General features: G+C 31.1%; 1 protein-coding gene across 1 annotated transcript; it reads right to left on the reverse strand.

Moving 5' to 3' along the window:
- Positions 1-5,339: 5,339 nt before the first annotated feature.
- On the reverse strand, positions 5,340-8,217 carry LOC124848975 (putative mannitol dehydrogenase). The gene is made up of 5 exons (XM_088104436.1): positions 8,058-8,217; positions 7,865-7,978; positions 6,184-6,697; positions 5,936-6,086; positions 5,340-5,840 (listed from the first exon to the last, which is right to left on the reverse strand). Exons 1-5 carry the CDS (start codon positions 8,153-8,155, stop codon positions 5,635-5,637), a joined length of 1,083 nt encoding a protein of 360 aa, XP_087960562.1. The 5' UTR covers positions 8,156-8,217; the 3' UTR covers positions 5,340-5,634.
- Positions 8,218-17,981: the final 9,764 nt, after the last annotated feature.

The raw sequence follows: 17,981 nt of genomic DNA on the forward strand, positions 1-17,981 counted from the left end.
AAAAGAATAAAAGAAATATTAAAATTTACAAAGTATGAGCTAAGAAATAAAAAGTAAAGAAGCTTTTTATGATAAGAATATCTTTTCATGATTTTTATCACTCTTAAAATTATCGTTATGTATTTTTCCTTATTTTCTTTTCCATTTATGTATTCATTATGATGTGAAAGATACCACTACGGGATCCAAAAATTGTCTGTAATTTTTTTATTGGATTACAATATAGGCCCATTGGTGGAAGTTTTAATGTAACTGCTTTCTGTACCCCCATAAGTTATTCCTATACCTACATAAATTTTAAAATCCACTCTGCCCGTCGTTTATTAAATGGCAATAAAGGTCTTTTTAAGAACCGGTTTCTACCTTTGGGTTCTTTTCTTCTTCACGAATGCTACCTGCATGGCCTTTATTCTTCACAAAATTGTTGAGAACAATTTTTTGGCATATCAATGAGCTGAAATGAATACATTACAGTATGAAACTTGAAGGTGGGTAGTTGGTTTCAAACATTATAGGGTTTCTAGTTTGGAGTTTTTTTCTAAGTGCAAGTTAAAAGTCTTTCAGATTATGTAATTTGCAGGAAAAAAAGTATTTTCTTCGAATCATGTAATTCATAACAGTAGTATTTTGGTATGCATATAATTCAAAACAAGAATGTGTCATTTTGTAATTGTATTTTGAATTTTATAATTTGAAATATAGTTTTGAAGTTCTGAAATATGTAATTTGGAAGTAGAAATTGTTATTGGTGGTAATTTTTATTGTTTTTTATATAAATGAAATTCAAATTTTGGAGTAAAATATAATATGAAATTGATATTTTGTCTCGTGTTGATGAAATTGCTATATTGTAAAACTTGAAGTAAGATGAATTGGTTTAAATGATTAGGTCGTGAAAAAAGTGAAAATATAAAAGATACAAAAAGAAGTTACTTGTCATTATAACTAGGATGAGAAAAAGTGATTGTTCATTAAAATTTGCAAGGTAAACCTAGTACGCAACAGAGGATGGTAGATTATGAAGGTAAAATACAAAAAAGATCATAATCTGCAACTATGGTCTTCATAAGGCATGTACTTGATCTTATCAAGGGTCAAACCATCAAGTTGCACCCCAACAATGTCAATAGTGCTAATATAACAATCATATATTGCCTACCATGAGAATAATCTTCCTTGTAACTAAGATTCAAATCCCTATGACTCATACCTAGAAAATGCTTGTATATCTAAAGCTTGTTATAATTTTGAAACAATATCATTTAAAAATTATGCTAAAACATAAATTTCACAAATCATTAATTCATTTATAGAAGCATGGTATGACTAGCTAATTGTTTCGTTTAGGCGAAGTTACAGTTGACAAACTAATAATACACACATGTCAATGAACAACTCCTCAAGTTTCACATATCTCATCAATAAATCGTTCAAGCAACCAAAGTACGACATATTAATTAATGTCACACTTCTTTCATATACGATGGACACAAAACTTCTTATCAGCTTATAAAGCAAACAAAGTCTAACATATGCACCACATGTGCGGGGGCATTACCTATGTCCACACTCAACACACATTATTGTAGTTTCTTTTACATCAATGTGATGTACGTGCAAAACTGTCCTAGGTAAGGGTGTGAAGTAGTGTGGAAACATCATCGAGGGATGATGGTCATCTTACCAGTGAAAGGGTGGAAATTGTTGATCCTTATGTGCCATTATTTGATGAAAGTAAGTATCAATCCCTTGTCATTTGTCTTATAAATAATGTTGTAGATCAACAATAACCAATAATTAAGACTAGAGATTTAAACCATTGATGTGGGAACACAAATCTATTTATCTTACAACCATGAGAGACAAACTTCAATTTCCTATGATCATTAAAAAAACATATGAGTATAGTTGTCAACTTGACTCATGGGTCAGTCCTAACCCACCCTTGAAAATTGAGGGAGCTAAAAATTACTGTCAATCTCGAAGCCTCCTTTCAAGTGGGTTAAAGTCAGGGCTAAGGTGAGTTTTGCCCCACTACAAGATTTTAATTAACTCTTAAAAAAATAATACTTTAATCATGGGTCATATATCGAGCAAGGATGTCTTAGACCGAAGGTCAAGAAGGGCCAGCCTAGGCCAAAGGTCGAGATAGGTAATTTTTTACAGAAATTTGAGATGGGTTCTCTCAGACTGAAGGTCGATAATGATCAACTCGAACACAAGGCTGGGACGAACTACTCATGGCCAAAGGTCAAGAAAATTGGGCTTGGGAACAAGCACAAGATGGGCCAACCTGGCCGAAGATCTAGATGAACTAATCCAAAATGAATGTCCAAATGAGTTGATGCAGGTTGATGGTCAATATGTGACATCCCAATCCAATGACCGAGACGAATTGGCCAAAAATAAAGGTTGAATGAGCACAAACATATATTTTTGTTTATTGATTTCAAGATTTAAAAATTTGAAAAAGATTTGAAAAAGATTTTAAAATCCAATTCACCCACCTCCCTTTACTTTTCTAATAGATTCATTATGATTTTACTTCATTTGAAAGTGGTAAGGAGAGAAATTATTTGAGGTTAGTCATACCTCTATGATTGGTGAGAAGTTTTTGGTCATAATAGATAAATTGGAATGTAGCCGCAAGAAATAGACTATAACAGGAATATCGTTTTGCCACTCACTCACTACTATGAGATTTTTTAATATGAATGGAGAAGACTACATCCCACATTAATTTAGGAGGTCAACCAATGAAGAAACATACATTTTAATGATATACCTTATCAGCGATCTTTAAGTTTAGAAAATAACTTCTATCCTTAATGTTTTGCCTCTAACTAAAAAGGTCTTTCTTGAAAGGTCGAAAAAAAAAAACTTTGAGAGTTAAAAAAAGATAAAACACAACTAAGACAAGTTGGTAGATTTAAAGTCTAATTCTTTAATAAATATGCCTTCTTTTATTAGACATTTCTTTTTCTATAATTAACTCTATATTATCTTAATATAAATTTTATTGAGTGTGAGTTTTGATTCAACCTCTGTATATTTTTTGTATTATAATTTATTTTGTTTTAATAAATATTCATAGAAAGCATATGATTAGTGAATTAACCCGTGGCAATATATTTGAAATGTCATATCTCAGTGATATTTAAAAAAAAAAATTGGAATGCCCTAAAATACGTTTTACCTATTAAATAAATTAAAAATGTATATAAACATGGATTGGATGAATTGAAAATGGATGTAAAAGAACGGGATCAACAAGCACTATTTTATCTTAGGTATAATTGACTTTGCACCGGCATAGAATAGTGTTTTTCCATCCTTCTTACAACTATTTTTAGTGTTAAAAATTGCAAATTTTTAAGTAATTTCAATTTAAATTTTCTTACATCACACTCATTTATGTAAATGCAAAAAATTAAACCAGAGTAAAATTTTAGTATTTGATAAAATAGGATAATAATATAATAATATATCATTATATACAAGGATAAAATAATGTCAATCTATATTAATATTATTTGTATATTAGTGGAATTAAAATATTAAATATTACTTATAAAAGAACACTTATATCATTTTTAATAATTGTTTTTAATAGAATAATTTATGATAAAAATAAAAATAAAAATAAAATATTGATTTTTCTTGTTTTATAAAAATGTATTTATTTATATTAAAAATAAATTAAAGACATTTTCTTAATTCATTATATTATTAAATTAATTTACTTATTTCTATCAATCAATTAAATCAACTACAAAAATTTTATTCGTCACGTTTTACTTTTCACTCTCTTTTCTTCTATCCAACCCTGTATCTTTTTCCTTCTTTCATCTTCTTTTTCACTCTCACTTAAATTCAAACAAAATATTAAAAGTTACTGCTACTATAAAATAAATATAAAAAGAAAAACAAAACAGTGATTTTAAAATAAATGAGAGTAAAAGAAATAAAACCCTTAAATTTGGGTCGGGCCACGAGAATAATGAGTTTCGTAACCCAACCCAAGGACATAAAAATATATAGGGTGTTACTCCCTCCACCACCACATTTTCTCCCTCCACCTCCCTAATTCTATTACATATTTTTTGAATTACAAAACTAACCTTTTATAATTACAAAAATAACCTTTTTCCTTTTTAATCCTAATTATTTACTTTTATAATTAAACTAATAAATAAATTTTTATATAATTATAAAATTATTAAAGAATACAAAAAGTCATATATAAAAATATATATTATACAAAAATCCTAACTATATATAACGTGCAAAATAAAAAAAATCTAAATATATACTAATAAGAATAAAGATCCTCAAAAATACATTATTAAAATACATCAAAATATATTCAAAAATAATATATCAAAAAATATAAATTATATTATTTAAATATCTTCAAAATTAATATAAAAAAACTGTAAAATATAAACCGTAATCTTTAAATGGATGTGAGCATCCGTTTAAGGGAAAACTGATGTCAACATTCGTTTAAGGGAAAACGGATGTCGACATCCGTTTTCCCTTAAACGGATGTTGACATCCGTTGACGAATGCTCACATTCGTTTAAAGATTATACGGTTTATATTTTAGGTTTTATTACGCACCTTCACGCCCTCTCACACCTTTGAACCAGCACCTTGAAGCACCATCACAGTCACGGCTGAAGATGAATTGTTTTCCCCACTTTCAATCTTACTAAACACAAAGTCCACCACACTCTCACGTCACAATTCTATAAAAGAGAAGAAGAAGTAGAACATGAGAGACAACCCAAAGATAGTGGAACGTAAGAGACAACCTGGGAAAAATAATAAAGAGAAAGAGGGAAGAATGATAAAGAGGATGAATGTACGTGAGATTTTAAATAATATTAACCCTAAAATTTTAATAAGGGTAAAATAGGAATTAAAAAATAAAGAAAAGGGTAAAAGGGGAATGGGGTGGTGGAGGAAGCAAGTTGTGGTGGTAGAGGGAGTAACACCCAAATATATAATAATACTATTTGTTTAATAATTTAATAAAAGTATTATTGCTCTTATAATTTTAATATATGATAAAATAATTATAGTTATTATTATTTTTATATTTTAGGAATTATTTTTTATATTTATATGATATTTATTGTTCTTATCTTATAAATAAAAAATATTGATTAAATGAGTGTCTTATGTGAAAACAAATTAAATTACTCACTCTGTTAAAAGAAAAGTTACGGTACACACTTTCTTCTACAATTTTAGCTGATTTGAGTTGAAAAAGAAACAAATTATTTGCAAACTTATTTCAAATAGAAATTAATTAGAGAGGAACGAATAAAAAAAACACAAAACATAATAATTTATTAAGATATTCAAAGTGTGAATTTTCATCACAGTATGGCACATAAACTCTTGTATAATTTGTAATGCAGGCTTATGAAGAAATTTTCTTTCAATTCTTTCGAGAATGACTGAGATGATAACTATCAATCACATAACATTGATACAGAAGAGACGTTTGGTAATCACCGACAAATGGCAACTTCATCAAATTAAGAACAGAAAAAAAAAGAACACTGCTTATTAAAGCAATAACTCCAAGTGCATTAATTCTGTGCGACATGGATGAGTAAAATATCAGGAACTTGATTTTAGTGTGTTGCCAATGTCAATAACAAATCGATATTTTACATCTGCTTTGACGAGACGCTCCATTGCTTTGTTCACATAATCAATAGGAATAATCTCAATATCAGGCTTTATATCGTGTTTGACAGCAAAATCCATCATTTCTTGTGTCTCCTTTATTCCTCCAATGCTACTGCCAGTTACACCCTTTCTCGCTGCATATAAAACAAGTATATCAAATTTACATGATAGAAAGTTCCTTCAATTGAGTAGTAAAATAGTTCTAATAATTTTCCAAGTGCGTGCATACCTAGTAAAGGAAAGATGGGTAGCTCCAAAGGCTTATCAGGTACACCAACTATGACAAGTTTCCCATGACTCTTCAACAAATCCAACAGAGGGAGCAGAGGATGGACTGCAGAAACTGTGTCTATTATACCATCCAAGGTACCCTTTACAGCCTAAATCGAAAAATCAGCATTAGAAGTTGAGCAATAAACTATTCCTCACCGATACCCAAACTAAACCATATTTAAAAGGTTGGAAAAGAGCAAGTACCTGCATCTGATCTTCCTCACGACTTACCACAAAGGAGTCAGCTCCAAGATGCTCGATGGCTTCTTTCCTTTTGTTTGGAGATGTGCTGATTACAGTGACCTTAGCGCCAAAAGCTTTGGCAAACTTGACAGCCATGTGACCAACCCCACCAAGACCAACCACACCCACATGCGTGTCTGGCTTGTCAAGTCCAAAATATATGAGAGGGCTATACACTGTGATCCCAGCACATAAGAGAGGTGCAGCAGCCTCGAGAGGTAGACCGTCAGGAATGCTGATCACAAAGTGTTCGTCTACAACCACCAGATCAGAGTAGCCTCCTTGTGTGATGCTTCCATCAACATACTTCGCTCCGTATGTCAGAATCATTTTCGGACAGTAGTTCTCGAGATTCTCATCACAGCTTTTACATGATCTGCAGGATAGAACCATGCACCCCACACCCACCTTGTCACCCACCTTCAACTTTTCCACCTTGCTTCCTACCTCTATCACTTCACCTGCAATCTCGTGCCTGCCTTATGGTGCTCATATTACAATACTATCTAATTAACACTTATTAACCTGTATAACTTATCATTCCTAAACAGAAAAACATATTTGCGATGAAATGGTAGCTCATAATTTATAAAATGTATTAGCTACATCAAAGACACCAACCCAGTAAGGTAATATGTAATTAAAAACAAATTACTAATGCATAAAATTTATGAATAATCACCAAATTTTGTTAATAAATTAAAATGATTGACAACTTATTTATTACTAAACATTCATCCATAAAATACTCATCAATAAATTTTATTGAAAATTTATTGACAACAAAAAGTTTGTTTGTAATTATCTAAAAAATTAATTTTGATCGTGATGATCACGATTTAATTTTATTCTTTTTCTTATTCTCTTTTCTTTTTTTCTTTCAACTCTTTTTTTTCCTCTTCCTTCTTTTCTACCTTTTCTTTCTCCTCTTTTTCTTTTTTGTTCTCATCTTTCTTTTTCCCTTACTATTCTTTCTCGTCTGTTTTCTCTAACTCCTTCTTTGTTGTTGGTCATCGTCACTTTCGTCGTTGTTGTCACTGTTTTTTTTTTCATCACCTCTTGTTCCTTCTTCTCATTTATTTTGAATTGATTTATAATAACTACTTATCAAAATTTGTTGAAAAATTGGTGCCCATTAAACAGACACATTTATCGAAAAAATTATCAACCAATTTTAAAAAATACAATTATCAATGAATTTATAAATAAATTTTTAAAATTTCAATCATTAGCAAATTTTAAAAAAATATTTTCAATAAATTTTATAACAATATAATCAAAATTCAAAAGTGAATTCAATCCTATTTTGGTAACGTTTATTACTAATAAAAATTATAATTTGTTGATAAATTTTATCAATAAATATAATACTAATATTCTCATAGTATAAGAAAAAATCATGTCAATAAATTTCATCAAAATTTAATACTATGATATATATATGATTAGAAAGAAGGTTGTTTGTTCTAGGACCATCGAATGACTTTCGAAGTTTGAGTTGTAGCTTAGCCATTCTGTTTGGTTTGAAATGGTTGATTTGAATAAATTTACGGAAGTGTTTGTTGTTTGATAAATAAAGTGAAGAGAATATTTAATGTTTGAAGGTGGTTGAAATATACTGGAAAAAGAGGAAGAAGCATACCCGGGTACGAGTGGATAAAAGGATGGACCCCATTCACTCTTTGCATTATGGAGGTCGGTGTGGCATATACCACAGTATAACACTTTGATTGCTACATCTTTCTCCCCTGTTTCCCTGCACCATTAGAAAACAGAACATTAAAAACATTAAACATTTTCCAAGTTCAGGAATTGAAGAGGTTTGAAATGAGTACCTTCTGGTGAAATTGAAGGGGGAAAGAAACCCAGACGTGTCTCTTGCTGCCCATCCGATGGCCTTCCTTGTGTGCTCCAGTCCTGGTGTAACAGCCATTTCAAGATGTTGTACCCAACTTTGGAGGAACCAAAGATCATGGTTGTAACATTTAAAGCACCCAAAGATCAGAGATATGTGACTCACAGTGCTTCACCTATTCAATCATTAACTACCAACAACGTGCCCACTCTGCTTTCCTTTTCAAGGTCTTTTTTTAAATGTTTCATGGAAACCCTTAGAAAAAGGTTATCATCGAATAGGTGTCGTTTTCCTTTTCTTTTAATATATTTATACTTTTAATATATTTATACAGGTACCAATACCGTCGCGGATTTTATCCGCAGATACTCGTGTTCATGAATTTTTTTCCATCCTTAGTTATGACTTAGTTTGAAAACAATTTCCAAATAATAACAAACTTAATTGATTACATAAATAGTGTAATCGATTAAGCTATACACTTAAACAAATTTTGAAAACTTTTTCACTTCAAAACTCATCACAACACATCAAAAAGATGTTTGCAAAGATAGAAGTTTTAATCGATTTTACACTTAATGTAATTGGTTAAAACTTGTTTTTTTGTCACAGTTTAAAACATAAGCTACATGATGAACTTAATTGATTTACAACATCATTGTAATCAATTATTTCATACAGAGTTGCTTTGTGTTTGTGGTTTTATCACACAAAAACATTTAGTAAGCATACAGTAGATATAAGCACAATTTTGATCACAGAAGTATGCAGACCAAACAACATATTATTATATGTATTAATCATCAAGAAATATTTTCACAATAACATATGTATCAACTCATAAAGAAACATTTATGTGCTGTCATGAAAACATATATGTGTTGTTACAATCAATGTGTTATCATCATAAAGAACAAACACATCAGGGAATGAGTTTAACACTCATATTGGTCCCCCTATCAACATAAATGATATGAACTAATCCTTATATGTTAGAGGAGGAGAGGACAAAAACACAAGGTATAAGTACTCAAAATAAAAACTCATACTTATTATGTCGTGATAGGTGTAGAAAGCTTGAAGAGAAGATCATAAGGGAAAAGTAAGAATTTAGGTCTCCACCTCCTGAGGGTGATTTCCTACAACTTCTTTCGCCATCATCTCGTCATGAGAAGTGGAAGTTAGCCAGCCTATGATCATCAGGCTCTTACACTTCTAATACCGCAAAGAATTGTAGGATCTCACTTTCCTTTAAATAATAATAATATTTTTATACAAATTAGATGTTATTTTAAATAATAATATTGTTTTGTTATGTTACAAAACTCCTTGGTTAAGTAAAGCTCTCAAGATAATTAAACTCCAAAAGGTTGTCTAGATATTTTTGCTACTGTAAATGGACGGCCTGAGCACCTTGGATGTGTGTGTGTTGTTGGATCAGTAGTTGGCATTCGACATTATATTAGAGGCTTCTCTCATCAGACTTTATACGCTAGTTTTAGAGACAATTTGATAATTATGGAATCCGTCTACAAGTATCTCCTCCACCAAAACATTTTGTGTTTCCCACAGGTAAAATCAATAATCATTTTGTGCTAAGTTATGAATTGAATAATTGTTCTTTAATAATATAACATTCACATTTCCTCTGATAGGTAGAAGTAGAAATGGTAGTTTAACTCCAGTCGTACCAGGGGATGACATGGACGACACTCGTCCATGTCAACTATATCTTATGGATGATATAGGGAGGACACTAGTGGTTTGTGGAACAATATTTAAGGCAACCATAGTTCTTCATGGTATAAAGCTATCAAATAATGAGGTTAAGATCACGATAGAAGAAATTCTCATGCCATATGTTTTAGTTTTTGTGCCAACAAAAGAGATATTTATTATGGCACAGACATTTCAATATTTTCTTTCCTACCCTAGAACCCTAGATATTTGGTTGGTTCTATTTCTTACCCCTAGTATGGAGTCTGAAACCCACTATATACTTCTCAATTTTTAAGTTTACATGTTATTTATGTTTAAACTAAAATACTTTTCCATGTAACAACAAACGCTTCGAGAGGAATGTCCTAAACACAAGAAGATGTATATGGATTCATAGACCCCCACCTCACTCATGAAGCAATAAACTTGATGACATCTAAACATACGTTACCAACTGCTTTGGACTAGGAAAACCAATATATTTTGTCCCTTATATTGTTGCGTAAATGTAGTTTTTTCACTTGTAAACTCCATCTGTGATTTTAAGTATAATAATTAAGTTATTATCAATTCAGGAGTCATTGGTAGTTACTTGTGGTTTCCCTATCAAACAACATTATTGTGTGGTTTTGCTCTTTGTACAAGTCTTTTCCCAACCATCTTAGACAATTAATAGATTGGTAAAAACCTCAATGTTATGAACTTTCTTAGTTATATAAGTATATCCTAAAACATTCTATTTTCTATAGTTCAATTGTAGCACATATCATGTTGTCAAGGAAATAAACTACTAAGGCTAAAAGGCTTGTGTGGTTAACGTTTGGTATTTTTTTTATACATTTATAATTGTTTTATTGACTGATCTTCCTCAATTATTTATAATTATGATGATATATATAGTGTAATAAACAAACCAGCTCATACGAGTATGGTTATTATGTAATGCATCGAATGACAACCATTATTCATTTCCATATTACAAGTACTTAGCAGGCTGTAATAATTGCATTGAATTAAATATTTTTCTCCATTGTCTTTTCGTACAGTAATTGAAATCATTGTCTTTTGTATAAAATTTCAAAAGTTTTACACCAATTTCCATTAAGTTCATTCATTACTTAAGAAAAGCTTGTGCAAAATATGGAATAGAAATGTATAATAGTATGTAATTTTTAGGATATCATAATTTGTATAACTATCTAGATTTTAGCTTATAATTATGTTTCTATTTAGAAATCATATTTTGTTGTTGTTTTTGTTTCTGTGCTAGATTTTATATGCATGTTATATATGTAGGATGAAACATAAACAAGAAAACTATTTTAAAAAAATACCAACATTAGGCTTTGGTTATAGTAAAAACCAAAGAAGAAATGGGTACTTGGCTTTGGTTCAGTCCATAATCGAAGTTAATTATCATTTCAGAAAAAAATATTATAAAAAAACAACTTTCGACCTTAATTATTACTAAAACTGAAACAAAAAATATTGACTTTTTTAGAATCGATACCAAATATCCTTAAAATTAAATAATAAATTTAAATCAAATAAGGTATCACCTCGATTCTTATTAGAACTAAAGCTAAAAAGATATACAATCTCAGTTCTAAAATCGTTTAAAATTAAATAATAATTTTAAATCAAATAATGTATATGACTTTGATTATTCACAAAACTAAGATCAAAAACCCAAATTTCTATTATTTATTAGTTTTGATTTAGTGCTTCAGTTTCTTTATAATTGAAGCATGCTTCAATTTATAACGGAGACATAAAATATTTTTTTTATTTCATCTTAATATATTTCAATTATAAAATTGATACTCATTCTTGAAAACAAATTATATCGTATTTTTTCTTCGTATGTCAAGTCTCATTAAATGCACCCAAAGCCACCTGTTTGCTCTCATAAATGCACCCCACAACTCTGATCAGATGCATTAAAAATGCACTCAACTCTGACGCGCTACTGCCAAGTGTCAATGGAAGATTCGGAAGTCAATCAGTGGAGTGCAGGTGTCAGCAGAAGAACGCACGACCGTTTGGACGTGGGGTAGACAAAAATGATTTCTGAAAAACCTGCCCACACTCTTCTGCATGCACCTTCTCCTTCGAAACTCTGACCTCCATTTCCTCCTCCTTCTCTCTAGAAAACATTTCCCTTCTCTCTACTGTAACTCACTCTTCTCTGCTCCGATCACTGTTCAGGCACCGTAGAAGTATTCCCGGCGTCTTGAGCTTTCACCTGAACCGAACAGTTTAGAGTTCTGAAACCGGTAAGTTCATTTTCCTTCAACTGTTCGTTCTTGTGAACATGCACAAACAACTCTGGGTGCATGAGTCCTTAAGTTAAAACTGAACCCTTTTTTCATCTGTCGTTGATGTTGATTCAAAGAGTAGTAAACGTTGCGGGTAGAAGGGATTGTAGTTGGCAAGCCAAGTTGCAAACTTAGGACGATCGTTCACATTAGAGGTAAGGGAAGCTTATTAATTTAATTCGTATGTTGTTGTATGCTTGCTAAAAATGAATGCATGTTGCTGAACGAGTGAATGTATGTATCCAGTATGAGTATGATGCATAATGGTTGATATGTATGAAGTGTATGAATGTGAAAATGAGTTATTAATATAGAGAGTGAATTATTGATGTGGATGCTATAAAGTCTGAAAATTGATAATTGATGTGAAGTATAAAGTATGAACTGGTATGTTGAAAACTTAAGTTGAAAATAGTTGAAAATTTGAATATGAACTTCTTACTATGATAATGTACGTTAGTCATCGAACGGTCCTCTACCGTTCGGTTTTCTAGTAAACTGGTTAAAATGGAATTCTTTCATTTGGAAAGAACTCTGATCGAGAACGAGCGTCCTCCTGTGGAAATACTATCTTGGAGTGTTCGGCTCAGAACAGTCGTACCCTAATTTTCGAAATAAAGTAATATATATATATATATATATATATATATATATATATATATATATATATATATATATATATATCATGTACTTTAAGATTTGTAGCGCTCGGTCTTACACCTAGCGTTCGTAATAAGTAGCGCTCGGTCTTACACCTAGCGTACGTCCTAAGTAGAGCTCGGTCTTATACCGAACGCTCGGATTCTTTAATTATCAAACGTGTGGAAATAGCGTACGTTCAAATTCAGTAAAATCCTCTTACCGCGTTCGGTCATAGACTGGCAGTCGGTCTCTATAATAGAATTATTTTCGTTATGGTTCTGAAATCGTCTTGAGGTGGTTTTATCCATTGGATCCGGCCTAGAGTCTTGTACTTAAATTATTCTTTGAGTATTGATCTAATCTTCCGAGAGTCAGTTCATTCAACTGATTCAAATGGTAAATGACGTTCGTCAAATATGATGTGTATTTGTAGTCAAATTTATTCGGTTCTGGAACGAAGGTTATCGTTCTCTTTCCTCACGTACGTCCTCGTTATGAGGAGGACTGAACGTTCGTTACTTTATGAACTTGGATTGGAAAACGAAAATGAAAATAAAGTGAAATATTATAAATAATGAACAGTATATGAGATGAATAAATGATGGTGGATTTTGAACGAGCGTTCCAAGGAGGAACGACTCTATGCATTGAATATGGGAAGTTTGTATAGTATGAACGTGGTAAAGCTACTGATGGCAGTTTATCCTGATGTTCCATGAGTGCTCGTCCTCACGTAGAGGAGGGTAGGTCATGTGTGGGAACGGCAGGAGGTCCTAGTCCTTAGGAGTACTTTGGACTGATAGGGCTAACCTCGGGTGGCAGCTGTTGAGTGCTTCCCAGTTACTACATCACCCGGGTGTACGAACGCCTGTAGATACACCGATTCATACAGTCCGGACAGTCTGTCTAATGAGAGTTTTTGGATGGTTATATGTGTTGAGATATTCTTGTATTGTTGGTATGTTTAATTTGTATGTTGATGCATGAATTAAATTACATAAGCTTACCCTGTGTTTTTCCTTGTGTTGTCTTGTCCTTGTACGTCCGTCCTGTCATTGCAATGATCATCCGTGTGGATGTGAGCAGAAGGCGAGGCATTGCTAGAAGACGTTATTGAAGAGGAGAACTTGGTGAACGTCGAAGTTAAGGCCGAGCCTTAGGTCGTCCAGCTGATTTTAGAATTTTAGTGTTTTGTAGTGGTCGTTCGGTATTATAATTTTGTAAACCGTTCGATCCTGTCTTCTCTTCTTATTCAATTATATTGTAATCAACTACGTACTTAATGTCGTTCGGCTTTTGAACGATGATGTTAGTGTAAGACTGCAGTGTTTAATTATGCAATGTAATTAATTCTAATTTATGGTTATTACTATATTTTGGGATGTTACAGTACCAATGAATCATATTATAAATCTTATAAACTTAACCTAAATAGAATAAAAAATTTATCCCTAAAGAAACTTAAAAAAATACACATATTTATGAGATTTTCCATAAAATATAAGATGAAAAAAAATCAATTATTTTGGAATCAAATTTCTCCAACACAACTTTTTATAATATATTTATTTTGATAAATCCGAAAAAATATTACGTCCATGTGGTGAAAAATAATAATTACATCAGTTTGTTCGAAAAAAAAAAAACAAGATGTTTGAATTGAAGAATAAATTTAAGTACGTGAAAAAGAAAGGTAATAAAAAAATGAAAAATAGTTTTATATACAGATATTTTAAGAGTTATTGATGTATAATAATTGTTTAATAAGAATATTGTTTATATAACCAATCTTTTAAATTATATAAATACGTGTTTATAAGATCATAGCAAAATATCTGTAAATATCTATATGATTATAATGGTGTTCGGTTAAGCATACTTTACATGTCATCTACTCCCACATATATACATATATAATAAAGGGGAAAGTAGGTACCAGAACAGGAAAGAAAGTAAAGTAAAACGTGTCTATTGTTTGTATTAGGAAAAAAAGTATAAAAAGTTTGTATCTAAGAAGATTTATATGATAAAATAAAAAATATATAATAAATTATTTTTATATTAAAAGTTGAATATAACTAAATATAAACATATATTTAAATATCTAAAAATAACTAAATATAATAAATCATGAATTCAATGCAGTAGCTTTATCTATTGATATTTACTCGTCCACAATAAAAATAACTAAGTACAAAAAAATAAAATAATAATATTTAATAATTTTTACTTTATATTTAACTTCGCAGCAATTTTATTCTAATAATATAATATATAAAAAGTATCTTATGATTTTTAAATATTCATAATTTTATATTATTATAAGGATTAAATATGTTTTTAGTCCCTATACTATCACGCGATTTTGGTTTTAGTCCCTCTTTCAAACTAAGGTACATTTTAGTTCTCCTCCTTAAGGAAACTTTGATTTTAGTCCTCCAAAATTAACACCGTTAAAAACCAGCTGACGTGGCTAACGGTAGGCTGACATCATTTTCTTTTCTTGCGCTGAGTGAGTGTTTCTCACTTTTTCTCCCTCTCTCTCCCTCGTCTCTTCCTTCCATCTTCTACCCAACCTCCCCACCCTCTCCAAAAAGGTCATTGACGTTGTGCAACTTGGGTGGTCTGCAGTGGAACAAACAAATTAGGCTGTTGAGGTTGCTGGGGTGGAGTAGGAGCACCATAACCTCTTCCGTATCTAGGATCAAACGGTTGTTGATAGCTATCAGGATATTGAATTCCAGAAACACCATGCTGCACATGAATGGGTACTGACTCCTAGATGATGAAACACATGGAATAATTTCATTGAATGCCCCATTTCTTTTAATGCCTTTATGTTTAAGAATACTCCATTTCTTTTAATGCCTTTTAATGCCTCATCAAAGCCTGGTGGAAAGGAGCGTTTGAATCACTCTCTTCCCACCAACAAAACAGAAAACCAATAGTTTCATAGAATTCACTCATTATGGTGGTTTATTTACAGAAGTTGAGATGATAAGACGCTAAGTGATTATTTACATGAAAGTAGATATTTATTTTAAATTAAAACCTTATTATTTCAATCTCATTTGTAATTCTTTTAATTGATATGATTTATTGTTTTGGATTCCAGTGAATATATTTCATTATAGGGCTGACTACGTTCCAAGCAAAAATATCTCCTTCAATAATGACACTCATCCATTCTTGTTGCTTCTTGATTCTGGTTCTGTCAACAAAAGCAACATACAGAGCAGTGTGTTAAGACTGAAAATTTTCACATGACACAAATGAACGACAGAGGTCCTCCCATAGTTTGCCCTCATGAGAGTGCGACTTATGTAAAAGTGCAGGATTAGGTTGTTATTATATTGATACTCTCACATGTAAGTTTATATGATGACTGGTATAAGTAAAATATTGGACACCTTCAATAAATCAAATTAGTTGCAGAATATGATTGATCGGAAGTCTGATTAAATATTATTTGTCAAGAATAAGATTTTAAAGATACTCACAATTCCACCTGATTCTTGTGAATTTAGTTTATTGTGATAAGAACTTTAAAGAAAATGTTTGATGAAAAAAACAGAGGACAAAGTTAAGCTTTAACCATTTGCAAAGAAAACTATTTATCTGAAAGTATCAGTTACAAGTAACCCATATAAAAGGAAGTTTCAATAATATTCGGATTCGGTAACTCGTGAATTGGGATATGTGAAAACCTAAATCGACAAGAGACTTCATAGAAACACAGAATTGGGATATGATTATTCGTTCTAAAGTGAACCAGGGACATACTAATGGACAATATGGTTATGGTGCTCCTACTCCACCCCACAGCAACCTCAACGACCTAATTTGTTTGTTCCACCGCAGACCACCCAAGTTGCACAGCGTCAATGACCTTTTTGGAGAGGGTAGGGAGGTTGGGTAGAAGATGGAAAGAAGAGACGAGGGAGAGAGAGGGAGAAAAAATGAGAAACACTGACTCAGCGCAAGAAAAGAAAATCATGTCAGTCTACTGTTAGTCACGTCAGCTGATTTTTAACGGTGTTAATTTTGGAGGACTAAAATCAAAGTTTCCTTAAGGAGGAGGACTAAAATGTACCTTAGTTTGAAAGAGGGACTAAAACCAAAATCGCGTGATAGTATAGGGACTAAAAACATATTTAACCCTTATTATAATTAGTTCTCTAGCAATCATATTAAAAATAATTTATTGAAACATACAAAATACTACAGTTCATCCTCGAAATTTTCAAGTTTTATCAGAATTGTAATGTGACAGTGTAGATAAGAATTTTGTCAGCGAGGTGGACCACAATAGAATCCGATTGCTCATGAAATTAATTATTATTTTGTGTGGTGCATGTATTTTCACTCTGTTTCTCTATGTTCAACTTTCCAAATCAGTTTATTTAATTGAAGATGATCCAACCCGGTCCCGTGATAGCAATTACCAATAACATTATAATTAGAAAACAAAAATTAATAATCAGTATAATATTAAAAAAAAAACTCAGTTAAGGCTGAGAATAATTTTCACTTACTCACATATTAATATTTCAAAAAGTTATTCATATAAAAAAAATAATATGTTTGGTTTTTAATTTAATCAAAGTAGATTGAATATATATTTTGACCTTTACTATTTGTTGTTTCTAAGGTGATTTCTAAGGTTTAATTATGATTGATAATTTTTATAAATAATATTATTAAAAATATTTGTTTTTCATAATGACTCACGCGGTTGCGGATGAAATACTATTTATAAATGTTATTGTAATCAGATGTACGAATAAAATTATGTTTGTTTTCACATATTTGAAATTGAGAGAGAGACAGGATTCAACGATTTTTGAATCTTTTCTTAATTATGGTGATTTGAAGGTATTTTGTATGAAAATATTTTTTTATTTTTAATATTGCTTTATTATGTGTTGAGGTTGTTGGTATTGTGTGGTTGTTTGGTGCTCGATTGCTAGTTTTATGGTCAGATTCTACTTGTTTTGTGCTTGGTTCGTGGTTATTTTGTGCTCTGTGTTGAGTTCGAGGTTATTGTGTGCTTAGTTGGAGTTTTTGTGTTAGGTTGTTGGTTGTTTTATTCTCAATCCGAGGTTTTGTGTTCGCTTCATTAGTGTAGAAGTCTTCAAAAAGGTAATATTTATTATATGCATTATTAATTATTGTATGTATTATTTACTTGATAATTATATGGTTATTGAATTATGTATTATTTG

The sequence above is a fragment of the Vigna umbellata genome, chromosome 1 (assembly GCF_029865625.1).
Source record: "Vigna umbellata cultivar VRB3 chromosome 1, Vumbellata_1.0, whole genome shotgun sequence".
In the NCBI taxonomy this organism is placed as follows: Eukaryota; Viridiplantae; Streptophyta; class Magnoliopsida; order Fabales; family Fabaceae; genus Vigna; species Vigna umbellata.